General features: G+C 55.3%; 1 protein-coding gene across 1 annotated transcript in view; it reads left to right on the top strand.

Moving 5' to 3' along the window:
- HS3ST6 (heparan sulfate-glucosamine 3-sulfotransferase 6) overlaps positions 1-16,834 on the top strand; it is a 28,685-nt gene extending 11,851 nt beyond the window's left edge. Inside the window, exon 2 of the mRNA XM_027469145.3 lies at positions 16,087-16,834. Coding sequence (XP_027324946.1) covers positions 16,087-16,705 — 619 coding nt within the window. The 3' untranslated portion in view covers positions 16,706-16,834. The remainder of the gene's footprint in view (positions 1-16,086) is intronic.
- Positions 16,835-20,199: the final 3,365 nt, after the last annotated feature.

Genomic DNA, 20,199 nt, shown 5'->3' with positions numbered 1-20,199 from the left:
CCTGAGCACGCTGTGGGGACTCCTCTTGCCCTCCAAAGATTGTAGTGGCCAGGGCCGTGATGGGCTTGAGCAGCAGGAGCCTGCGTTGCTGGCGCTGCCCTGCGGTGCCACAGGCTTCGTCGGTCCTTTCCACCCATTATTTGCATTTCTGGCTTCTGATCCCCCTGGACACATCTTCTGCTCGTTACGGGGCAGAAATCATGGCTGGAAGTGAGAGGTCCAAAGGGTTGGCTGGTCAGAGAAGATGTTGTGTGAGGCTACACCAAGCAGGGGTGGCCTGGGCATGCCATTGAACGTGTTAGTGTGCTGCAGGGCCTGCATGTAGGGTGGCTGGGCAGCAGGGCAGCGTGTCCGTGCTTTGGCACAAGCAGGCAGTGATGTCCCCAAGGAGAATGGCACAGGAACCTCCTTCATGGGCTCTTCTTCATGGGCTCTTCTCCACACCTGCCACCAGACCTGGTGCTGCGGCCTTCAGGGGCCTGCTGCTGCTTGACACGAGCGGGGTTTTCCAACTCAAAACTCCCATCTCAGTCTGCCAAGACTGCCTTGTTTTGTGCAAACATTGATGTTTGGGTACAAGTGAGAGAAATGTGCTGGTGGAAGTGGCTGTGACGGGCACGTTCACTTGTTAGGAGCCCGCGCTGTGTGCGGAACACACAGCCTGTGCTTTGTGCCGCGCTGACAGCGAGCAGGATGGAGGATGCACATGTTTTCAGAGCACAGGGGAGAGCTGGCAGTTGTGGGGATAAAAGCAGCATATGTCTGATTGAATAAATGGAGAAATGCAGGCCAGATGGCTGGAAATGCTAGGAACTGTTTAATAATTTCTAAACTCTTTGCTCTCTAGAGCAAGATTATGGGCACTTGCAGTCTTTTCCTCTCTGCTCAATTTGCCTCCTGTGCTGGCTGCATTACTCTTGGCTTCACGTAGAGCTTTTAATATTGTTTGTGACCTTCACAAATTTATGGAATTATTATCTGGGGTATAACCTCTGAGCATCTTTCAGGGAGCAGCCAGTGATTTGTGAGGGTGTCTCCGCTGTGCCTGGGAGGTGGAGCTTTGGAAATGCCTCATAGCTCCCCAGTCCCATGTACGTTAACGGGTCCAAAACCATCTCAGCAGTGGCTGGGGGGTGTCCTGCATCTAATTCACGCCGACCTGGCTGGGTTGAAGGCTCTGGAGCAGCAGCACCAAACACTGGAGTTGCAGGAGCTGTGCCCTGGGACAAGCAGGCACTGTTCCAGCTTCCACACGGGAGCAGGGGTGGCTCTGGTGCTCATTGCCTTTCCTCTGGCTCCTACCGAATACCTGACCCAACAGAGGAGCTTGGCTCAAACTGATCTCATTGTCTTTTCTGGGAGAGGGTTGGAAACAGGCTCCTACCAGGTGCCATCTCCCTGGCACTGGCTGAACCACGCGTTAGGTGGGGAAAGGAAGCAGGGGGGATGTGTTTGGAGGGCTTTGGAGACGAAGGTGCTCGCAGTGCCCCTAGGAAAGGGTCCTTGGGACCCACTGAGTCACTTTCCTACTAGCAGGGGGATGAAGTAGTGCAGGAGGTGGAAGGGGGGTGGTGGTGCAAGGGCAGGAACCTGCCTCCTGGTCCCTGCTGTGAGGTTAGCTGCTGGTTGGCTCGCTGAGTTTCCTAATAGGTCTCAAGGTGCCAAAACGAGATGGAAAATGCTGGCTGTGCAATATTGCTGGCCAGGACCGGGACAGGAGGTGTTGCAGCATGGAGTGGAGCTGTGCCAGCCAGCTCGGCAGGTGGGGGAGCCCCACGCAGCAACCCGGGTGTGGTGTTGGTGCTGGGCACAGGAGGGGACCAACTTGTCCCCATGCACGTGCCACTGCTGGTGTCTCTCCCTGCGGTGCTGGTCTCCAGGTGAGAGGTGCTGGGGTGAGGCAGGAGCTGCAGTTTCACTCTGGGTTGCTGTACGGTTTGGTTTCTTGTGGTCAAAAGCCCCATTTTCTCCAAAGCAGGGTTTTGCTTTTTATTTATTTATTTATTTAGAACAAAATAAGAAAGCAAAGAACTTCTAAGGGAAACCTTGAATTGAGTGTTTTAAAACCAGGAAGTTTTTGAAGAGAAAACTGATGTTTGTGTTTCAGGGGAACACTGATCTTTTTACTGCCTCAGAACCTTGTAATCATCTGCAGAGTTTCTCTGTGGCCACTTGTAAAAGTAGTCTGATTTTTTGTTAATACACTTGTTACTTTGGGCCTGCAGAACTGGTGCAGAGCCCCAGCTTGTCTGCGCAGGGCTAGATCCAGCAGTTCTTGAAGAAACTTCCTTTCCTTGAGCAACTTGAAGGAGAAAAAAAAATCATGCATAAACTGTGTTTCAAGGAAAATTAAATGCAAATAAGAAAAAAAAAAACAAATTTGAGTTAATTGCTAATTCTTTTTTTTTTTTTTTTCCATGCACAACTCCATTCAACATTTTAAAAGTCAAGGGATTTAGGGATCTGGAGAGAGCATCAATGTTTTTTGGTAACAAGTACAAACTGTAGCAGCTTGTAAGACTTCAGAAGCTGTTTCTGATTAGTATCTTTTCTTTTGACAACTTTTTTTCTTTTCAGAAGGAAAAAAAAAAGAAAGGAAAGGGTTTTTGTAACACAGTTGGGTTAGAGATGGGGGAAAATCTGTTTAAAATATGCAGGAACCTGAAAGAAAATCTTGAGTGAATAATAAGTTTAACTGACCTTAAAATATCCCATTGCCATGAGGGATTTGAGAGTAACACTTCAAATGGATTTTTGATGAGGCTCTCTAGGCTGTGGGGAATTGAACGTTTTACCCAACACGTTTCTGAGCTAAATTTTCATGATAACTAAGAGAAACTCTTCTGAAATACCTAAAGAAGTTTTTGTCTTGTTTCGTGTTGTTTTGCGGTGTGTGTTTTTTTTTGTTTGTCTGCATGTCCTGGGGCTCTGCATGCCCAGCACCAGGGTGCAGGATTGATCCCCATTGGGTTTGTCAGCATGCTCCGTCCCCACCCTGCAAATCCCAGATTGTGCCCATCCCACGGTGCTGCTGCCACCAGAGCCCAGCACCATCCGAATTGCCCGCTGTGAGCCTGCTCTGCCCGGCCCTGAGCCAGGAGGGGCCTCTGACGCGTGAGGATAAATTATTGTCATTGCTGATAATTGTTATCACTGCTGATAAATTGAGGCGTGACAACTGCAGGCTCTAAGCAAAGAGCTGAGCACTCATGGAGCACCCCGCTAGTGCCCGTGCCCCTCCAGCCCTGTCCTGGGGAGATGCCTTATTTACAGGCAGCTCGGATGTTGGAAAAAAAAACAAATAACAAAAAGAAGCAGAGAGGTCAATGTGTGCTGTGTGCTGGCCTTGGGGAAGGTTTTCAAACTTAGAAATAAAAGTCAGCCCCTCGCTTCCTGGAAGCACGTAAAAGTTGATGGCTGGAAGCAGGCCAAGTGAAATGAAATACGCGTTATTGTCCCTGCACCAGTGGAAAAGGCCGGGCAGGATTTGCTCCTCTCCTCTATGGGGGCCAAATGAATAGCAGCTTTCTGCTGCTGACAGCTTGCTGCGCTTCAGCCCTCGCTGCTCCGCTGGCCACCAGCTTCTGAAGGCTTAAGATTGTCTTGAGTACACATGATGGCACATAATAACTCGGGAGCAAATAATGTAGCCTTTGAATTCCTGTGCCGCTGGAGCTTCCCTCTTCCCGAAGCTTTGTGGGCTGTGAAGAAATGCCCTTTCTTTGCTGCTGCTCCTCTGCCCAGGGGTGAGGGTCGGGCGCATCCATCCTGCTCGCACGTGTTGGCCCTGCTGATGGAGATGGTGCTGTGCCCTGCTGCCAGGTCTGCTCCTGCCCGGGGTTGGTCCTGCAGGGCTCCACGATGCCCCTGGGGACCGTGACAGCGCGAGGATGTAGGGCTGGGTGTGCTGGGATGCTCGCCCGTGCCTTGTGCATGGGATGAGGCCAGCAAAGCGCTTTCCTGGTGGGGTTTTCCTCATGGGGCCGTGCTGGAGCTGCCTTTCCCCAAGGCAGTGGCAGTGGTCAGGGTCACGGCTCCTGCTTGGCCACAGCTTTTCCTGGAAATGTGCAAAATTCCTAGTTTTGATCCTTCTCCTCCATTAAATTAGGTTGGAATGGGCCGGTGGGCTCAGACGCGGCCGGGGGAAGACCAGCAGACAGGCGGGCGGATAGGCAGACAGACCGTGTGATTGCTTAAGCCACATTTCCTTAGGAAGCCAGGCTAAAAATAATAAAAATCCAGTCCTTTCCCACAAACAGCTCCGGTTGCCACAAACTGATGCTTTGCCAGTGCCGAAATGCTTTGTGAGAGAATTCCCAGTTGTTCCTGGGGAAAGGAGGACGTGGGGAGGGCCGAGAGCCTGGCTCTACGGCCGGATCTGCCAGAGCCCCCAGACCCCATTGCTGGGCTGGTTTGGGGTGGCTGGGGACCTGCAAATAGCCCGGCTGGGAGGGCAGGGATTTCCTGCACTGGGGACCAGCAGGATCCCCCCAGTGCCCAGCAAGAGGGATGGGCACAGCCCAGGGGGCACCCGAGCCACCCCTGTGGGATCGGCTGCCCTTCTGAGGCTTCTCCACTGAGGGAGCGTTGTTGGCACACATGGGATGGGCTGCAGGTGGGTGAGAAAAGTCCCGTGGATGCAGAGAAGAGGCTGAGCAGGTTGTGAGGGAGGGGAGCCCTTGGGCAGCCCCTTGGGGCCAGTTCCCCCTTCTTTTTGGTGGGTGCCATGGGATGCTCCTTGTCCCCAGCATGGCCCCGCACGGCACTGCTGTGCTCAGGGTGAAGCTCGGCTGTGCTCCTTGCCAGGAAACGGGGCTTTTTCTGATAGTAAAAAAAAAAAAAAAAAAAAGAGCTAAATTTGTTTCCCATCTTCCCTGAGGCTGTATTACAAATTTGACACAGATGGGGATTTTTTTTTGTTGTTTCTTTTCATTTTTGTGGAAAATTGGGTACGTTTTCCATCGCAACGAGAGCTTTTCTGTGGCAGCATGACAACGTCCTGCCCGAGAGCAGCACCAAGCAGCCCGGATGGGCTTGTTTCTTGCTGACGGAGGCAGGGATGGGGACACGAGCCCCTTGAGCCCTGAGCTGTTGCGAACCCTAGCCCGGGCTCTGCAGGGTGCAGGGGCTGGCTGGACAAGGGGACAGTGCCTGTTACAGGGTGAGGGCTTAACTCAAAGCTTCCTTTGTTGAACCCAAAACCAAGCCCAGAGGCTCCGGTGCCCATCTCACAGTCAGGGTGGATGCAGCAGCCGCACCATCGCCTGCTCAGGCTGTTGGGGACAACATTAGGGAGATGCCTGGGTGGGCACCACCGCATCTCTGTGCACCCCGTGCCTGGGCACAGCTGCAGCATCGCTGCCTCCCCCCGTGGGTGAGCAGCCCCCATTCCCCACACCACAGCTGCTCACACACCTGCTCCATGCCCTGCTGAGAGCTGGTGCTGCTCATCTGCCACTGAACCCAGCCTGGCGGTGGGCACGGCGGGCACCCACGGAGATGGGAGTAACCCAGGTAATTGCTCCAATATGGTGCCCTTCCTCCCTGGGGCCCAGTCCTAGAGCTCGGGCTCTGGTTTGGGCTGTGGAAGCTGCTGGGGGCAGTGCCCGGCTGTTGGTGTCCTGGCTTCCTGCCCCGTCCTGCAGCTCATCGCCACCGGGGACGGGGGTCTGTGGCAGATGGGTTTGGGGCACGCGGTCCCTTGTGTGCGGGGATGCTCGCCAGCAAGCTGGGGATGCAGAGGGCTGGGGGATGTGGAAAAACAGGGAAAAGCTCAGCTTCTTGTTCAGAAAGCAGCACAGCTCTCAGCGTTGTCCACAGGAAGGCGAAGGCAGATCCCATTCCTGGGGGGATTTGGGTGCTCAGGTACCAGCAATCTCAGTCAGCGTTAGGTTCCCAAATACCTTTGTGGATCTGGCCAAAAGAGCTTAAAACCGTGGCGGGAAACTTTCCCGGTGGATCCCAAAGGCTTCGCCGCAGACCTCAGGCCTGGCTGCGGTCCAGGAGCGAGGACTGATTTATGTTTTCGTAGGTAGAAACGAGACAGTTCTGGATGTGTTTCAGAGCGACTCGCGGTTAGCTTGAACCTGCAGCTTCGAACAGGACCAGCGCTTGTTCAGCAGGGGGAAGCCAAGCCGGGAAAGCATTTCTGCAGAAGTCTCCGTGAAGTGGAACCAGAGGAGCTGCCACGTGCAAAACCCTCACTGGTAGCATCTTTGGTTTCTAACTCATCACATCCCGCTGCTGCAGTTCTAGACTGGATGCTGAAGGTGCTGTGGGCAGTGTAATTGTTTTAAAATCGCATTAGTTAAAGCAATTGAATTTGCTTGGTTTAAGATACGGGTGATATGAGCAGCTTTTACTGCTTATGGTTTACCTGCTGGAGTAGGACCCGGGGTCCTCGGTCAGGGTGTGCAGGTTTAACACAGGGTCTGTAAGATCGTGCCATGGGCTTCCAAGCCTAGGAGAGGCCCTGGACCAGTGCAGATGTGTTCTGAGACCCCGTGGATATTGCCCGTGGCTGGGCGAGGAGCGAGATGGACCCGTCACTGCCGTGCTCCCTGGCCACGTGCCTCTGGGCACCCACCCGGGTTGTCTCCCCCTGGCTTTTTGTGCACGCAGCGGTTCCCAGCTGCAGGTCAGCCTGGCCTCCCTTTGGCATGAGGAGGGAACCTGCTGAAGAGGCAGGTCTTGTGGCTTGTTTTTTTTTGTCTTTTTTTTTTAACCCTGAACGAAGCTTCCAAGCAGCCTTCCCCACACCACCCGCTGCGTTATAAAATAAATAAAGCTGGCTCTGTCCCTCGGCCAAATCTGACAGCTTTTCCTCACCAGATTAGCTAACCCGTCTCTGGAGCCTGCTCATGTTTCACGGAGTGGTTTTATCCCGAGGAGAACGCCCGACTGCACCGTGCTCTGCACGGGGACCAGGGACACTGCGGCTGTGTCCCGTGTGCGGGGCTGTGCCTGCAGCCACCTGCACGTTTATTTTATCCTTATTTTCTCTGCCAATGCTCACATTCCTGGGTGGCCCCAGGGTGTGCTCCCTACCTGCTGGCGATGAGGTGCAGGGGCCCTGCAGGAAGGGGGCTGCCCGTGGCAGGAGGTGCTGTCCCCCCACGTCCCCTGTCCCCATCCGATGCTCAGCAGTGTCACAGCGAGGGCTGCATGTGCTGCAGGTGGCCCCAGGCTGTCCCAAAGCCACCCAGGGAGGAGCTGATAGCATCCTGGAGAGACCTCACTGAGGGTTTTTCCCCATCCCTTCTGCCCACGGCATTTTCCTCGTGCTGCCTTGGCCTGGCTGTGGTCCTGCACCACTGCCCAGCCCTGGCCTTCGCTTCCCTGGGTGCTGTGGTCCGGAGGCCACCTTGGGTGGGTGGATCTGTGCCATACCACGGGGGGCTGTGGCCACTTAGCTACTCAGAAATGCATTCATTGTGCTCTACCAAGCATTGACTCGGTGACTGCAACAGAACCTGGTGGCCCTGGGGCAGAGCCTCCACTCTCTGCTCGGGTCCAGAGTTCCCATTTTTATCCATTTAAAAGGAGAAATGAAAAATAAAATAAAAAAAGCTGGGCTCGGTCATGTTCATGCCATGCTCCCCGTGCCCCCCAAGCTGTGCAGGGGGTGCAGGTGCACGGGGGAAGAGCACCCAGCACCCTTCCCAGCCCCAGAGCGCCGGATGGGGCGGCAGCGCCGGGCAGCCCCACGCTGAGATCAAATAAACACGAAGGCAGCGAAATTATTCATGGCTCTGGGGACTTGTCTTGGTGCCTCGTCAGCATCTGCTGATCAAATCAAAGCATCTGTCGGTGCAGCGGCCGGCAGGAAGGTCTCGCTCTGGCAGACACGTGTGAATTCCTCCTTTCTTCCTCCCTCTCGCCTGCGCTCCCACTGGTCCCGCACCTGCGGCGATGCCGGGGCCGTGGATGCACCCTGCGCTGCTGCAGGACAATCACACCCAGCACGTTGGAGGATTTTGCCCCTTTTTTGTCCCTGTATTGCAGCTGCTCAGTGAGGCTCATGGGCGTGCAGTGCCCCAAGGCCCCGCAGGCAGAACTGCAAAATTATAGGGATTTTTTTTTTCCTCCCCAGGGCCGCTGATGCTGTGGGAGAGGTTAACCCATCAGCGGTGCCGTGGGAGGGATGCGCTCCCCTCTGCTTTTTCACTGCGTGCCCAGGGCTGGCTCTTGGTGCACGCCTGCTTTCCTTTCACCTGCTTTGGCATCAGGACGCTGGGGAATTCCCATTTCTGCAGGAGCTGCTGGCCCTGTCCGGGGCGCAAGCAGGGTTCAGACAGGAGACGCAAGCCGTGCAACTTTAAAGCTGAAAATTTGAGATCCTATGGCCTTTTTATTTCCTTCCTGAAACCAGGAAGGATCAGCCCGTTGCTGCAAGAGGATACTTCAGTCAAAACCAATATATGTGGGTTTTTTATTTGTAATTGTAAGCAAAGATTTTGTAAACTCTGGCTGTGTTTTGCCCACCTGGGGTGCGTCCCCTCCCCTGCATTTCGTGCTCCCCTCCTGTTCTTCCCTGGGCTTCTCACGGTGGTGATGCACGGCCCCAAGCCTGGCAGCCCCGCCGAGTTTTAAGAGGAAATTTTCCTTATTTATTGGAGCGCCCAAGGACCCGGTTACCGGAGGTATAAAATTTGTCACCGGTGCCTCCGCTCTGTTTGCAGCAGAGCATAATTTTTGTTTGGCTGCTCTCAGCCTGCCCGTCGGGCATCTTCAGCCGGCCGTAAAACAGAAGATGCACGGCCAGGGGAGAGCGTATTTAAACGGCTGATTTCACTGAAAGGTGTAATAATCTGCTGGATTACTTGCTGGGGTAGCTGCAGGAAAATTTACTGCCTTGGAAAGAGATTACCAGCAGCCGCTGCAGGCAGCGGATTTCTTCCTTTTCTGCTATAAAGGGAAGGAAGCTTTTCATTGAGTTCCTGCTGTTTGCGCCCGTGAGCGATGTTTCCCCTCCCTCGGTTACACTGGGGCAGCTCGCTGAACTCTGAAGGGAAGGAAATAAATCTGCGAGAGGGGAGAAAACCTGTTCCTGAGGGTCTGCAGAAGGCAGAGCGAGAGCACCGTCCTGTGCCTGAGCTCAGCACCATTCGTGGGCTGAGTTTGCAAATCCCCCCGTCATGCCCCAAACCGTACGCTGCAGGGACGGGGCTGCGGGGCGGTGGGGGCGTGTGGAGGGGTTGTTTTTGTTTTATTTCATTCCCCTGCAAGGGAGGAGGGCCGTGGCGGGCCCAGGCAGCTAACCCCTTTAATTGTGTGCAATGAAGGCTGACAGTGGCGAGGCTCGGCCTTTAAAAGGGGTACTGAACCTTTAATTCCTGAATAAATCATCTCCAGTCTGCTGCTCCTTCATCTGCAAGCTGTTTGAGCGCGGGTACACATATTCACTGCCGGGCAGGGTCATTTGGAGATCAGAGCCCTCGGCTGACCTGGGTCATAGGCAAGACACCTGCCGCCGGCGTCCCTGCGCCCCCGGGGCTGGGAATCAAAGGGGCACAGGGAGCCAGCCCCTGGGGGGGGCTCTAATTGTGACATTCGGCCGAGCTTTGCTCTGGAGGGAGCCCGCAGCGTCCCCAGTCCCTGTGCAGGTGACCTGCCTGCTCGCTCTTCCTAGAGGTGTTTTTTTTTGGGGATTCCTGTTGCTATTCTGTTTTTCACCCATTGTAACTGTAAAAGGGGCTTTTTTTTTTGTTGTTGTTCAGCTGCTTTGGCACTCTGGGTGTTCAGTAGGTGCCTTTGCTCACAGCACATGAAGTGCAGCAGGGAATGGAGGAGCTTTTTCCTCCTGGTCTCTCTCCAGTCGTGGCACCTGCAGGCTGCAAGCATCCCCGTGCTGCTGTGGCACTGCAGGACCCTGCCCGGGGTGGCACTGCTGGCTCCTTGTCCCCGTCCAGCCAGCTCTTGGTGCTTGTCTGGTGCATGAGTGTGTGCAGGAGCACTGTGTGTGCAAGCAGCCAGGTTTGCAAGCAGGAGCAATTGTCTTGGGGCACCCCATGCAGCACCCCCTGCCCACCCTGTGCTGAGCAGCTTCATCCAGTGCTGCCGCTCTGGGGCCAGAGCTGGGCTCGCATTGTCTCTGGTTTCTGCTCTCCATAATGGTATGCGTTGGGTGTATTCACCAGTAGCCCTTTTGGCCTTAATGACCCTGCTGGAATAACCATGGAAAGAAAACACCGTAATCACTCAGGGCCTCGAGCTGCCCATAATTGCACTCCCCAGCCATAAACATGAGCGTGGACCCAGCGCAGATAAAGTGTGGTGGAGGGGAATAGGCGTGCGTGCCAGGGGGCTGTAGCTGCCCCATGGTGTTGGAGGGGCAAATGTCCTTTTCCTCTTTTTATGGGCAGGATTTGAGACTTGGGGTGTGCAGAGGGCTGGATGGTTTTGTAGCCTGCAGAAGGGACGTGATTTATTCTTTTGAATGGCTTCTGAAACGGCCCTGCTTCTTATCGGGGGCTAATAACCGGGTGTCGGGTGACTCGTAAAAGCAGCCACTTGATTAGAAATGCTAATGCTGGCTCAGGCTTCTCCCCTTTCCATCACTCCACATCCCCAAGAACATGATGCTAAATAGGTCGGGAAGCCAAATACAACATTCCCCAGCTCCCGGCCCTTCCCTGAGCCCCTTTTGCTGCCCGGCCCGGGTGGCTCCAGGCAGGGACCCATCTCTGAGGCTGGAGGAGCCGCGGGTCCTCTGCGCCTGCTCAGCACCTTCAGCCTCATCCTGGGCTGCTGCGGGTGCTGGGGGCTCAACAACCCAAACCTCCGGGTTGTTTCTTGTATCCATCTGTAATTAGGTGCAGAGGGCGGGGGGGTGGTGCAAAGGAGCATTAATAAATTATCTTCCCTGTTGTTAATTGACGTGTCTCGAGTCAGCCGATCAGTGAGCCGAGGGCTTGGCTCCCCTTCCAGGCGCATCCCGGGCTCGTTACTGCCCCCATTAGCATATTCAGGTTTCCCTGCTTAAAGCCAATTAGCTCATGGCCAGGCCCGATTGGGAAGCTGGGGCCTCATTTGCACATTTTTGAATCGGCGAAAGAATCAAAAATAATGGAGGCAGGCGGGGAGGGAAAGCGCCGCGGGGCTCTGCCCGCCGGTGGGGGCGAGGACGGCCCCGCTGGCCCCTCCGAGGGGGCGACGGGGAAGGCGAGGGGAAGAGCGCAGTAATGAGGAGCAAACGTGGCCGCGGCCCTAATTTGCTCCCGGGCGGCTTGTCGGGGTGTGGAGGTTCAACAGATGCTCCAGGAGGAGGTGGTGGAGGGGACCAGGGCAGGGACAGGCGCTGATTTGGGGATGGGGGGGTCCATGGTGGCCGCCCCCATCCATCCCTGGCAGCTGTGGTCCTGCTGCAGCTCCATGCCCGGGGAAATGTGGCTGGGTCTATCCCTGCGATGTCCCAGCCCTTAATGTCTCCTCGCCCCGTTCTCCAGCAGAGGTGCCGCTATCCCGGCTGCCTTACGGAGCAGCCCAGTATCTGAGAGTATCGCTAGCTGGTTCCAGTTTAACAACTTCATAGCCGCTGCTGCTGCCACCACAAAGGCCGCCTTGTCCCCGCCGGGTGAGATAAGCCTTGGGGCGATTCATATGCAGATCCGGGTGGTAGGGGTGGCTGCGGGCAGAGGATAAATCTGGATAAATCTGTCCCGGCCCTCGCCCCTCTCCGGTTCCAAACTGCTTTACATTTACACAAAAAGGTGCCGGCCCCATTGAGCCCGTGGGGCAGGCTGTCACCCCGCTGCTCGGGGGGTGCCGTGTCCCCCATGTCCCCCGTGTCCCTATGGCTCTGTGCCCCCTGCCCACACTGGCCAGGCCAGGGAGGGTGACCCTAATCTGCGCCCATCCTGCCGGTTTTGTCCCCAGCATCACCCCTCGCCTTCCCGGCTGAGCGCCCTGAAAGAGTCGCTGTCTGTGGCACTGCAGAAAGCTCTCAACCATGTCCACCCCGGCAGAAATCCCCTCGCCTTTCACTTGCTTTTGTCGGTGGCTTTTTTTCTTTCTTTTTATTTGGTCAGCGCTCGTTTTTTAATAATAATGGGGAGGTTTTGTTCCCCCTTTTGCCTTCCACGGGGTGGGTGATGATGCAGGACCTGCATGCCCTGGTCCAACAGCCTCCACCACCCCTGTCCGTGGTTTTTCTGGGTTTTGGGGCCGTTGTTCACTCCTGGCACAGGCTGGGCCCTGCTAAAGATGCTGCCTGGCATCACCTGTGGGAGGCTGTCAGGCTGGAGCCTTCCTTATCAGCGAGCTCGCCCCAGGCAGGCACATCCATTACTTTACACTCAGCCCGTTTCTGGGATGAGTTCTCCTCCGTCTCCAGCAAAACCATCCCAGAGCTGAGGAATCCTCAACCGATTAACCCTGGGAAGTTATGTCGGCCCAGGGTTTTGAAGTCTGCTCCAATGACCTGCCTGCTATGGCTGTTAATCTGTATTTCCTGCAGGTTTCTGCGTTGTTATCAGGGCTGTGGCTTCCTGCACCTCGCTACCTCAAGAGAGGAGGTCATTCATCTAAGCGAGGGCCCCCAGGAGCACAGCCTTAACCCGCAGTTTCCCCCTGGCTATGAGAGTTGTGCTGTCCTGGGGAGGTTCAGCAGCACGCCTCAGCCACGAGGGCACACTCCAGACATGAGTCCCCCGGTGACCACCAGCCCTGTGTGCCAGCACCCTGCGGCACATTTTGTACATCTCCACGTTTTGTACATCTCCACGTAGGAAATCTTATTTTTTTCTGGTGCCTTTCAAGTGCCAGTCACCTCGATATTTATCAAAAATTGAAATTTATCAGCTTAATAGAGAAGCAGGACTTTTATCCCTCCTCCTGGGCACGTGGTCTCTCTTGAAATCCAACTTCCATCGAAGGCTGCCCCCCATCGTGGTGCCACGTTCCCGTGGGCGATGCTCGGCGCACCCAAGGAGCTCAAGGTCAACGAGAATTAGCTCCAAGTTTCAAGTTTCCAGCGCTTTTGCTAAAGTGGAGCACAACAGGAGCCCTGCCCTTCATTTGCTGGTTTTAGCCAGATCTGGAGGCAGGCAGAGCTTATCAATAATTAACCGGGGCAATTCTTAGGGAGTTAATGAAAACGTGAAAGAGTGTAATTATCTCGTAGGTAGCCGGGAATCCGTGTGCCGGAGCTGTGCAGAAGATGCGCGTTGCACAGTTGTTTGGCAGCCGTCGTTCCTGATGTGCTTGGGCAGCAACAAAACCAGAGAGGTGCTGGGGCTCTGTAAAGGGTCCTTGGTAGCACTGTTGTGCAGGGGCTTTGCTTGTAGTGCTGCTCCCGGGGGTCTGCATGGGGCGTCGCTGTCCCCAGTGGGGACAATCCCTGCATCCCTTGCACAGCCCTCACTGCTGCTCCAGCCGTGCAGAGTTGGGAATCCCTGCCTCAGAGTGGGCTTTTATTAAAAATTCTACCTTAATTAAATTTTCCTTAAGCCTAAGGAGGGCGTGGTTGGCTTTAATTAAAGCTGGGTTGCTCCTGCGTGCCGACAAGCCCCTGGTGGGCAGGGTGCGTGCGGGGAAGGCACCGGTGGCGTCAGGCACGTGTCACCCCTCTTGTCAGCCCTGGCTGCCCTCCTGCGGGGAAGGAGAGGGCATAAAGCAGCTTTTGGAAAATATTGCTGGAAAGGCTGCTCTTGGGATGTCCAGGCTGGCATCATTCCTCACGATCATCACAGCGGGGTGAAGGTCAGGTGGAGCCCAGGCAGAGAGAGCTCTGGGCAGGGATGTATTTTTATTTTATTTTTTCCTAGAAATAACCCCTGGCAGCACAGACAGAGTGGCCACATGTTGGCGTAGAAAACCTGGTAACTTTAAAATGTTTTAGTGATTTTTTTCTCAAAACCCTGCCTTCCGTGAACTTTTTCTGTGGCCACCCAGGCGCGCTGCGCTGTACCTGGAGGAAATTCCCATTGGACTAGCAGTCTGGGTCTCCCCTTTTCTTCTTTTCTTTCAATTTGCTCTTCACGTGCTATAAGAAATGACCAGTTTTTAGGGTTGCGGATGCCAGGATGGGTGCAGATGGCTCGGGGAGCTCGGTGGTGGTAGCTGCAGCAGGTTCAAAGCTCTGCCTCTAATGAAAGCAGTGCAGAACTTGAGCTCGGGTCAAAGTTTGTGGAGCACAGCCTGAAGAAAGCAGCATTTCGGTGTAACGTTGGCTCTGTGGCATCTCAGAGGGCGTCGTCCCAAATGTTGCATAACGAGCATTTTGTTGCACAGCGGGGACAGTGACGGATTTAGGTCTTAAGCCCATGTGTGCTGAGAGCTTGAGCAGCACGTGGGAAGTCGCTCTCCAGAAACAGAGACACCAGCGGCGTCCCAGGCAAGCACAGGCAGCTCGGGGACACGCAGGGGACGTGGCCGGGCTGGAGGTGTCTGTGTCCATCATCCCCCAGCCATTGTGGGTTTGGGTTTGGGATGTGTTTGGGGTTACAGGTACAGGGGAAAGTGACAGGCTGCTGGGCAGGAGCTTCTCCAGCCAGCTGTGCAGGCTGCCCCGTCGCTGCTGATGGCCGGAGAGGCTGGGGACAAGAGGTGGCTCTGAGCGCTGTCACTGTCCAAAAAAAGCCACCAAAATAAAGCCGCAAGTGGCTTCGCCTCTCTTTCAGGGGAGGGAGTTGTGCGGAGCCCAGCGTTGCTCGCAAATGCTTTTAATAAAGTGTTCTTTCCTGCGTCCAGGGGAAAAAAAAACAAAAACAAAAACAAAAAAATCCCCAAACCTCAAGCCTTTTCCCATTACATAAGGAACACGTGCTGCTGGGCAGAGCCCTGGCGTGCCGGCGGTGTGGCCCAGGCTGCTGCGTGTGTCCCCGCCTGGGGACCAGGCACAGCCCAGCGGTGCCACCGGGTCGGGGCAGAGCCATCGGTGTCCCCGGAGCGCTGCCAGCTCCAGCAGCACATGGGGGGATCGCCCGTGGGGTGTTTTATCTCTGGCCATGGTTGGCATTTGGGGCTGGGCAGTTGATGGGGCACCCGCTCAGCACCTCCTGCGTGCCGTGTTCGAGGTGACCCCGCTGTGGGCTCAAACCAAGCCCCTTCTTCACCGGCTGCCCAGAGGGGGACGTGTCCACCCCCGAGAAGAAGAGGGACATGGGGAGCTCAGGGCAGGTGCTGTGCTGGTGCAGGGGGGGCACCCCGTGCAGCCCCCCCCCAAGGAGCCCTCAGCCCATGGGGTGACATGCCTATGATATGCCTGGGTAATTTCTCCAGCAATTAATGCCTCATTAAATTGCACAAGGGAACAATCAGGGCGGTGAATTTTACACAACACAATGCCTGGGCCCTGAGAGGTTTTCCGCCTCCTTTTTTTTTTTTTTTTAAAGGAAACAATCTTTTTCTGGCCTTAACTGCTTGATGTCTGGAGGAGGGGGGAGCCTTGGTGGGCTTCTGCATCCCGGTTGGGTTGGGTTCGAGGTGGCTGGGCTTAGCCCCCACAGTGCTCATCTCTGCTGCCAGGGCTGTGCCAGACCCCCAGGTTACCCCCTTATCCCTTTGCCAACCCAAATGGGTGCCCACACCCATGTCAAGGCTTACCTCTCCTCCTCTTTTCTCCTTGCAACCCTATGGAGTGTGTGAGCATCTGCAGCTGATATGCTCTGTTGGGTGGCCAGGACAAAAAGTGTTCCCGTGCAAGAACGGGCACAGGATGGGGCCTTCTGCATGGTCCTGGGTTGGGGCAGCTCCTGCCTCGGTGCCAGGGTGCTGTGCAGGAGGGTTCCACACCGTGCATCACACCGGCACCTCGACCCCGCAGGGCTCTCAGGGGCTTTTACCCCAGCAAAAACTGAGTTGCTTTCAGCCAGATTCTCTGCATGAGGTGCTCTAAGGAACCTCTCCTCCAGCGTCCTGCTGAGCCGTTGTTCCTCCCTGGTTTTGAGCTGGGACAGGCAGTGGGGTGCGAGCGGGGCAGCGATGGGGAACCCCTTCCTGGGGACAGGTCTGGGGGGTCAGGAGGAGGCTAAGCTGGGCAGGGGGGCTCCAAGAAAGGGGTCTGAGGATGAGGAGGTGACCGACAGGGCGTGACGAGGCAGGGTCACAGCCACCAGCTCTGACCGTGCCCCTTTCTCTCCCCAGGAGCCTGATGCCGCGGACGCTGGAGGGGCAGATCACGATGGAGAAGACCCCCAGCTACTTCGTCACCAAGGAGGCTCCGCGGCGCATCTACAACATGTCGCGGGACACCAAGCTGATCGTGGTGGTGCGCAACCCCGTCACCCGCGCCATCTCGGACTACACGCAGACGCTCTCCAAAAACCCCACCATCCCCAGCTTCCAGGCCCTGGCCTTCAAAAACGTCAGCACGGGGCTGATCGACACGAGCTGGAGCGCGGTGAGGATCGGGATCTACGCCAAGCACCTGGACAACTGGCTGCGGTACTTCCCCCTCTCCAAATTCCTCTTCGTCAGCGGGGAGCGGCTCGTCAGCGACCCGGCAGGGGAGATGGGCCGCGTCCAGGACTTTCTGGGTCTCGAGAGGGTGGTGACGGACAAGCACTTCTATTTCAACGAGACCAAGGGCTTTCCCTGCCTGAAGAAGCCGGAGGGCAGCAGCAAGCCCCGCTGCCTGGGGAAGTCCAAGGGGCGGCCGCACCCCAAAATCGACGGGCAGGTGGTGCAGCGCCTGCAGGAGTTTTACAGACCTTTCAACATGAAGTTTTACCAGATGACGGGGCAGGACTTCGGGTGGGACTGAGCCGTGCGCGGGGCCACCAGCGGCCTCCTCCCTTCGTTCTAATTTATATCGGACCTTTTCCGGCCAGCAACGGACCCTTCCGGAGTAGAGAGAAATATTTAAGAAATAAAAACACAGATGACCCCTCTCCCCCTGAGCAGATTAAATATTCTTCCATATAAATCTTGCAAATCTATGTTAACTGTGGCCGTGCTGGGGGCGAGAGGGAGGGTGTGGGTGCATGGGTGTGCGAGCACCGGGCACCAACCAGCCCTGGGGCACGCAGCCGGGTCTGGGCTGCTCCTGCCCTGGGGCTTCTGCCCGTGCCCATTCCAGCAAGGGAGGTGTCAAAAATAACTTCTATTTAATAACGTGTGAGCCCCTCTGCTGCCTTCGGAGAACCGGTTACTCTCTGATTTTACTGTGAGCAGTGTCAAGCCTTAGATGATAAATTATAGGTCCGTGTTTGTGACAGTTGATGGCAGCTCCTTTTTCCCTCCTTGCTGGCCACAAGGTCAGCCTCTGTGCATCCCATCGGTTTATTTTCTGATTTTCGTATCTCAAGGTGAGATTTACGGGAGAAGAGCTGTGAAGGTGATTGCAATGAGCTTGCTCCTCCCTGCACCGATTTTCCCCTGTTTCCACATTCTGTTGCTGGAAGTGTTAAAACCAAAATGCTCAGTCTGGAGCCGTGCTGTTCCTGGACATGGCGAGATAGCTTGATGGTGTTGGCCAAGACTGGAAAAGCCCTGGGTGCAGCTCCCCTCTGCTGAAACAAGCCTATGTGCAAAAAAATCAAATAAAAAAGGGGATAAAAAGGGGTGCTGGGGCACGGTGGGTGCTCGGCTGTGCCCTCAGCCCCTTCCCAGCCCAGGGGGTTGCATTCAGGCAATCATCCATGCTGGGGCCAGCCACTGGCTGCCATGGGGCTGAGGCTGGCCAAGCAGCAAACCCAAAGCACGGGGTGTTTTCTGCAGGCTGAGAATCATCTGAAGGAATTTCCTAGTTAAGGACAACAATTAACAGAGGTAGTTTGGAGTAAGTGCCAGATTTTGGGCTGGGGACAGGGAGCTGTGTATCACACTTCCCGTGCTCTTCGAGTATCCCAGCTGATGAAGTAGGGTATTTCTCCCCCATAAAATATAAATCCCTGCTTCCCCAAATTCACCCAAGCAGAGCAAACAAAAGCCCCAAACTCTGACCTTTGGGTTCAATTATCTCAATAGATTTTCAAATCTGCAGCCGCAGAGAGCTATCACGGGAGGCTGCAGAAATTAGTTTAGTCTGAATTAACAAGTTTTCCCTTAATTAAATATGGGGAAAACATTTAATTAACCTTTAATATCTTATTAGTGACTTGTATTTGATTCTTTAATGAGCTAATTACGTGTTTTCAAGGGCCCTCGGGCCCCGCATTGTTTGCAAATAGGCTTTGGCTGTGGTTTCCCTCTGGTGCCGCATCCCCATGCTGACCGTCCCACCACGTCCCCTTCCCTCCCGCACCGCTCAGCACCTCTACCACTGAATGGGGGCGATGGATGTGGAGGGTACAGCTTGTCCTGGGGTTCACAGCAGGCACGGGAGCCTTCCCTCACTGTTTTACACTGGGACATTGTGCCTTGCCCCACGCAGCTCTCCCCATTCCCATGTCCCGGCTGCTGGGGCACCCTTCGTGCCCCCTGGAGCTGGCACGTACTTTCCGTGCCAATGTGTGGTCAGCACGTTTGTCCCTTTCAGCCCCTGGGCTTGTCTGGTGGATGCCAGGTCAAGCGACACGCACGGGACAGGTGACACAAGTGGGATTAACGTGATGTGGGAATTAGGTGCGTAGGGTTGCCCGTTCCACTGGCTGTCCGTGTTTCCATCCCTGCGAGCATCCGTGAGCAGCTCCGCAGCAGCTGAAGATGCCGGGGCTGTGGTGCACGAGCCCGTGGGCTTTTAAGGCAGGAATCGGGGAAGTTTTGAAGAAATAGAAAGAGGAGATGAAGGCCGGACGCGGCTCCTGCCGTAACGTCCCGCGAGCTCGGCGCGAGGCACCGCGCTCTGCCACCCGAGGTTTTGTTTCCAGCCACGATATTCGACCAAATTATTCTCCGCGAAGGGCTTTAAAGTTTCCCAAGTGCCTGTGAAAGCCTGGAAACGCTGATAGTGATCCTATTTCCCAGCTGAGTGACTGCATTCAGCCCGAGCCGTATTGATATGCAAAACGCTAAGGGTCCCGGCTCTAAAGATGGTTTCTGTCTGCCCTGTGAAAGGGACCCATACTTTTTTAAAGCCCGGGCCTTTCTAAAGCCACACAATACCATATAGACTATGCCATTTAAAGCATCTGAAGCGACCCAAAATGTATTGAAAGCTTGCTTTGCAGACTCATTAAGACTACTCAATAGGTTCTGGCAAATACCGTGCCAGGGCTGACCGCACGGATTAAGACTTTTGAAGTGTTACACAAACCCCCTGCTTAAACTAATTGCTGCCCCACGGCTCATGAGGTCAAGTATTTGTATTCATTGCCTCCGAGAGGAGCCACTTGTGGGTCTGTCCAGGTGAAGCCCGCACTTCATTACATCAAGACAATAAAAGTGGCCTTGGACAGGCAGGGGGAAGGTGCCCGGGATGAAATCGCCCGGATCTCGCTCTGACAGCAGCGATTGCCTGAAATCCCCTGTGGTCACCAGGCATTTCTCCACCGTGCCATGCTGTAGGATGGCATCGGCTCAGGAAATCGGTGCTGTCCATGGCACAAGGCAGTGGTGTCCCATGGTGGTGCTGGGGCAATGTGTCTGGCAGAAGGACCAGCCTGAAGCATCCCTCATGCTGCACTGGTGGCGCACTGGTGGCCTCCGCGTGCGCATGGCCTTAGCCCTAAGCTGGGGAACTCCAGAAGACAGGTGATGATCACTGGTGAAAGCCAAGATGAGATGGGCGAGTCGGAGCTGTTATCAGAGTCGTGGTGGCCCTGTGCTGTCTTCTTCCCCATGGCCAGGTGGGTGCTGACCATCAGCAGGACGGGGAGCCCACCACGTGCTGGTGCAGCGTGTCCCACGTCCATCCAGAGGACAAACAGCCTTTGGCATCGCTGTCCTAATTAAAAAAGGAGATGTAGGAAAAGTCAGCAGCTGATTTTCTGAAAGCGTCAGCTCCCGCCTTGGTGGAGGCACAACACCTCGTGTGCACCAAGAGCTGAGGAAGGGAAACTCTGCCTCTTTATTTTGGCTGCCTTGGTGGAGTTCATGCAGGAGATCTCAGGTGGGCTCTTAAGGAAATGTGAGCTGGGCCCCCCCATCGCAGTGCCTTCTGCTTCAGGATCAGCCCGTGGATGGGGGCTGGAGGCAGTGGAGAAGCTGCTGCCACTGCCAGGCTGGGATGGAATAAAGTTATACGCAGAGCTGTGTTCACGTCTCCTTGCATGGTGCTGGGGTGGACCGGGGAGGGAAAGCAGCCCCGTGTAGATGTGTTTATGACTTTTTCCCTTCTTTGTGTCTATCTCAGATTGCTAAAAATCCAGAAGTTTG

The sequence above is a fragment of the Anas platyrhynchos genome, chromosome 15, assembly GCF_047663525.1.
Source record: "Anas platyrhynchos isolate ZD024472 breed Pekin duck chromosome 15, IASCAAS_PekinDuck_T2T, whole genome shotgun sequence".
NCBI lineage: Eukaryota > Metazoa > Chordata > Aves > Anseriformes > Anatidae > Anas > Anas platyrhynchos.
The sequence above is the reverse complement of the archived record's forward strand: the minus strand, read 5'-3'. Positions and strand labels throughout refer to the sequence as shown.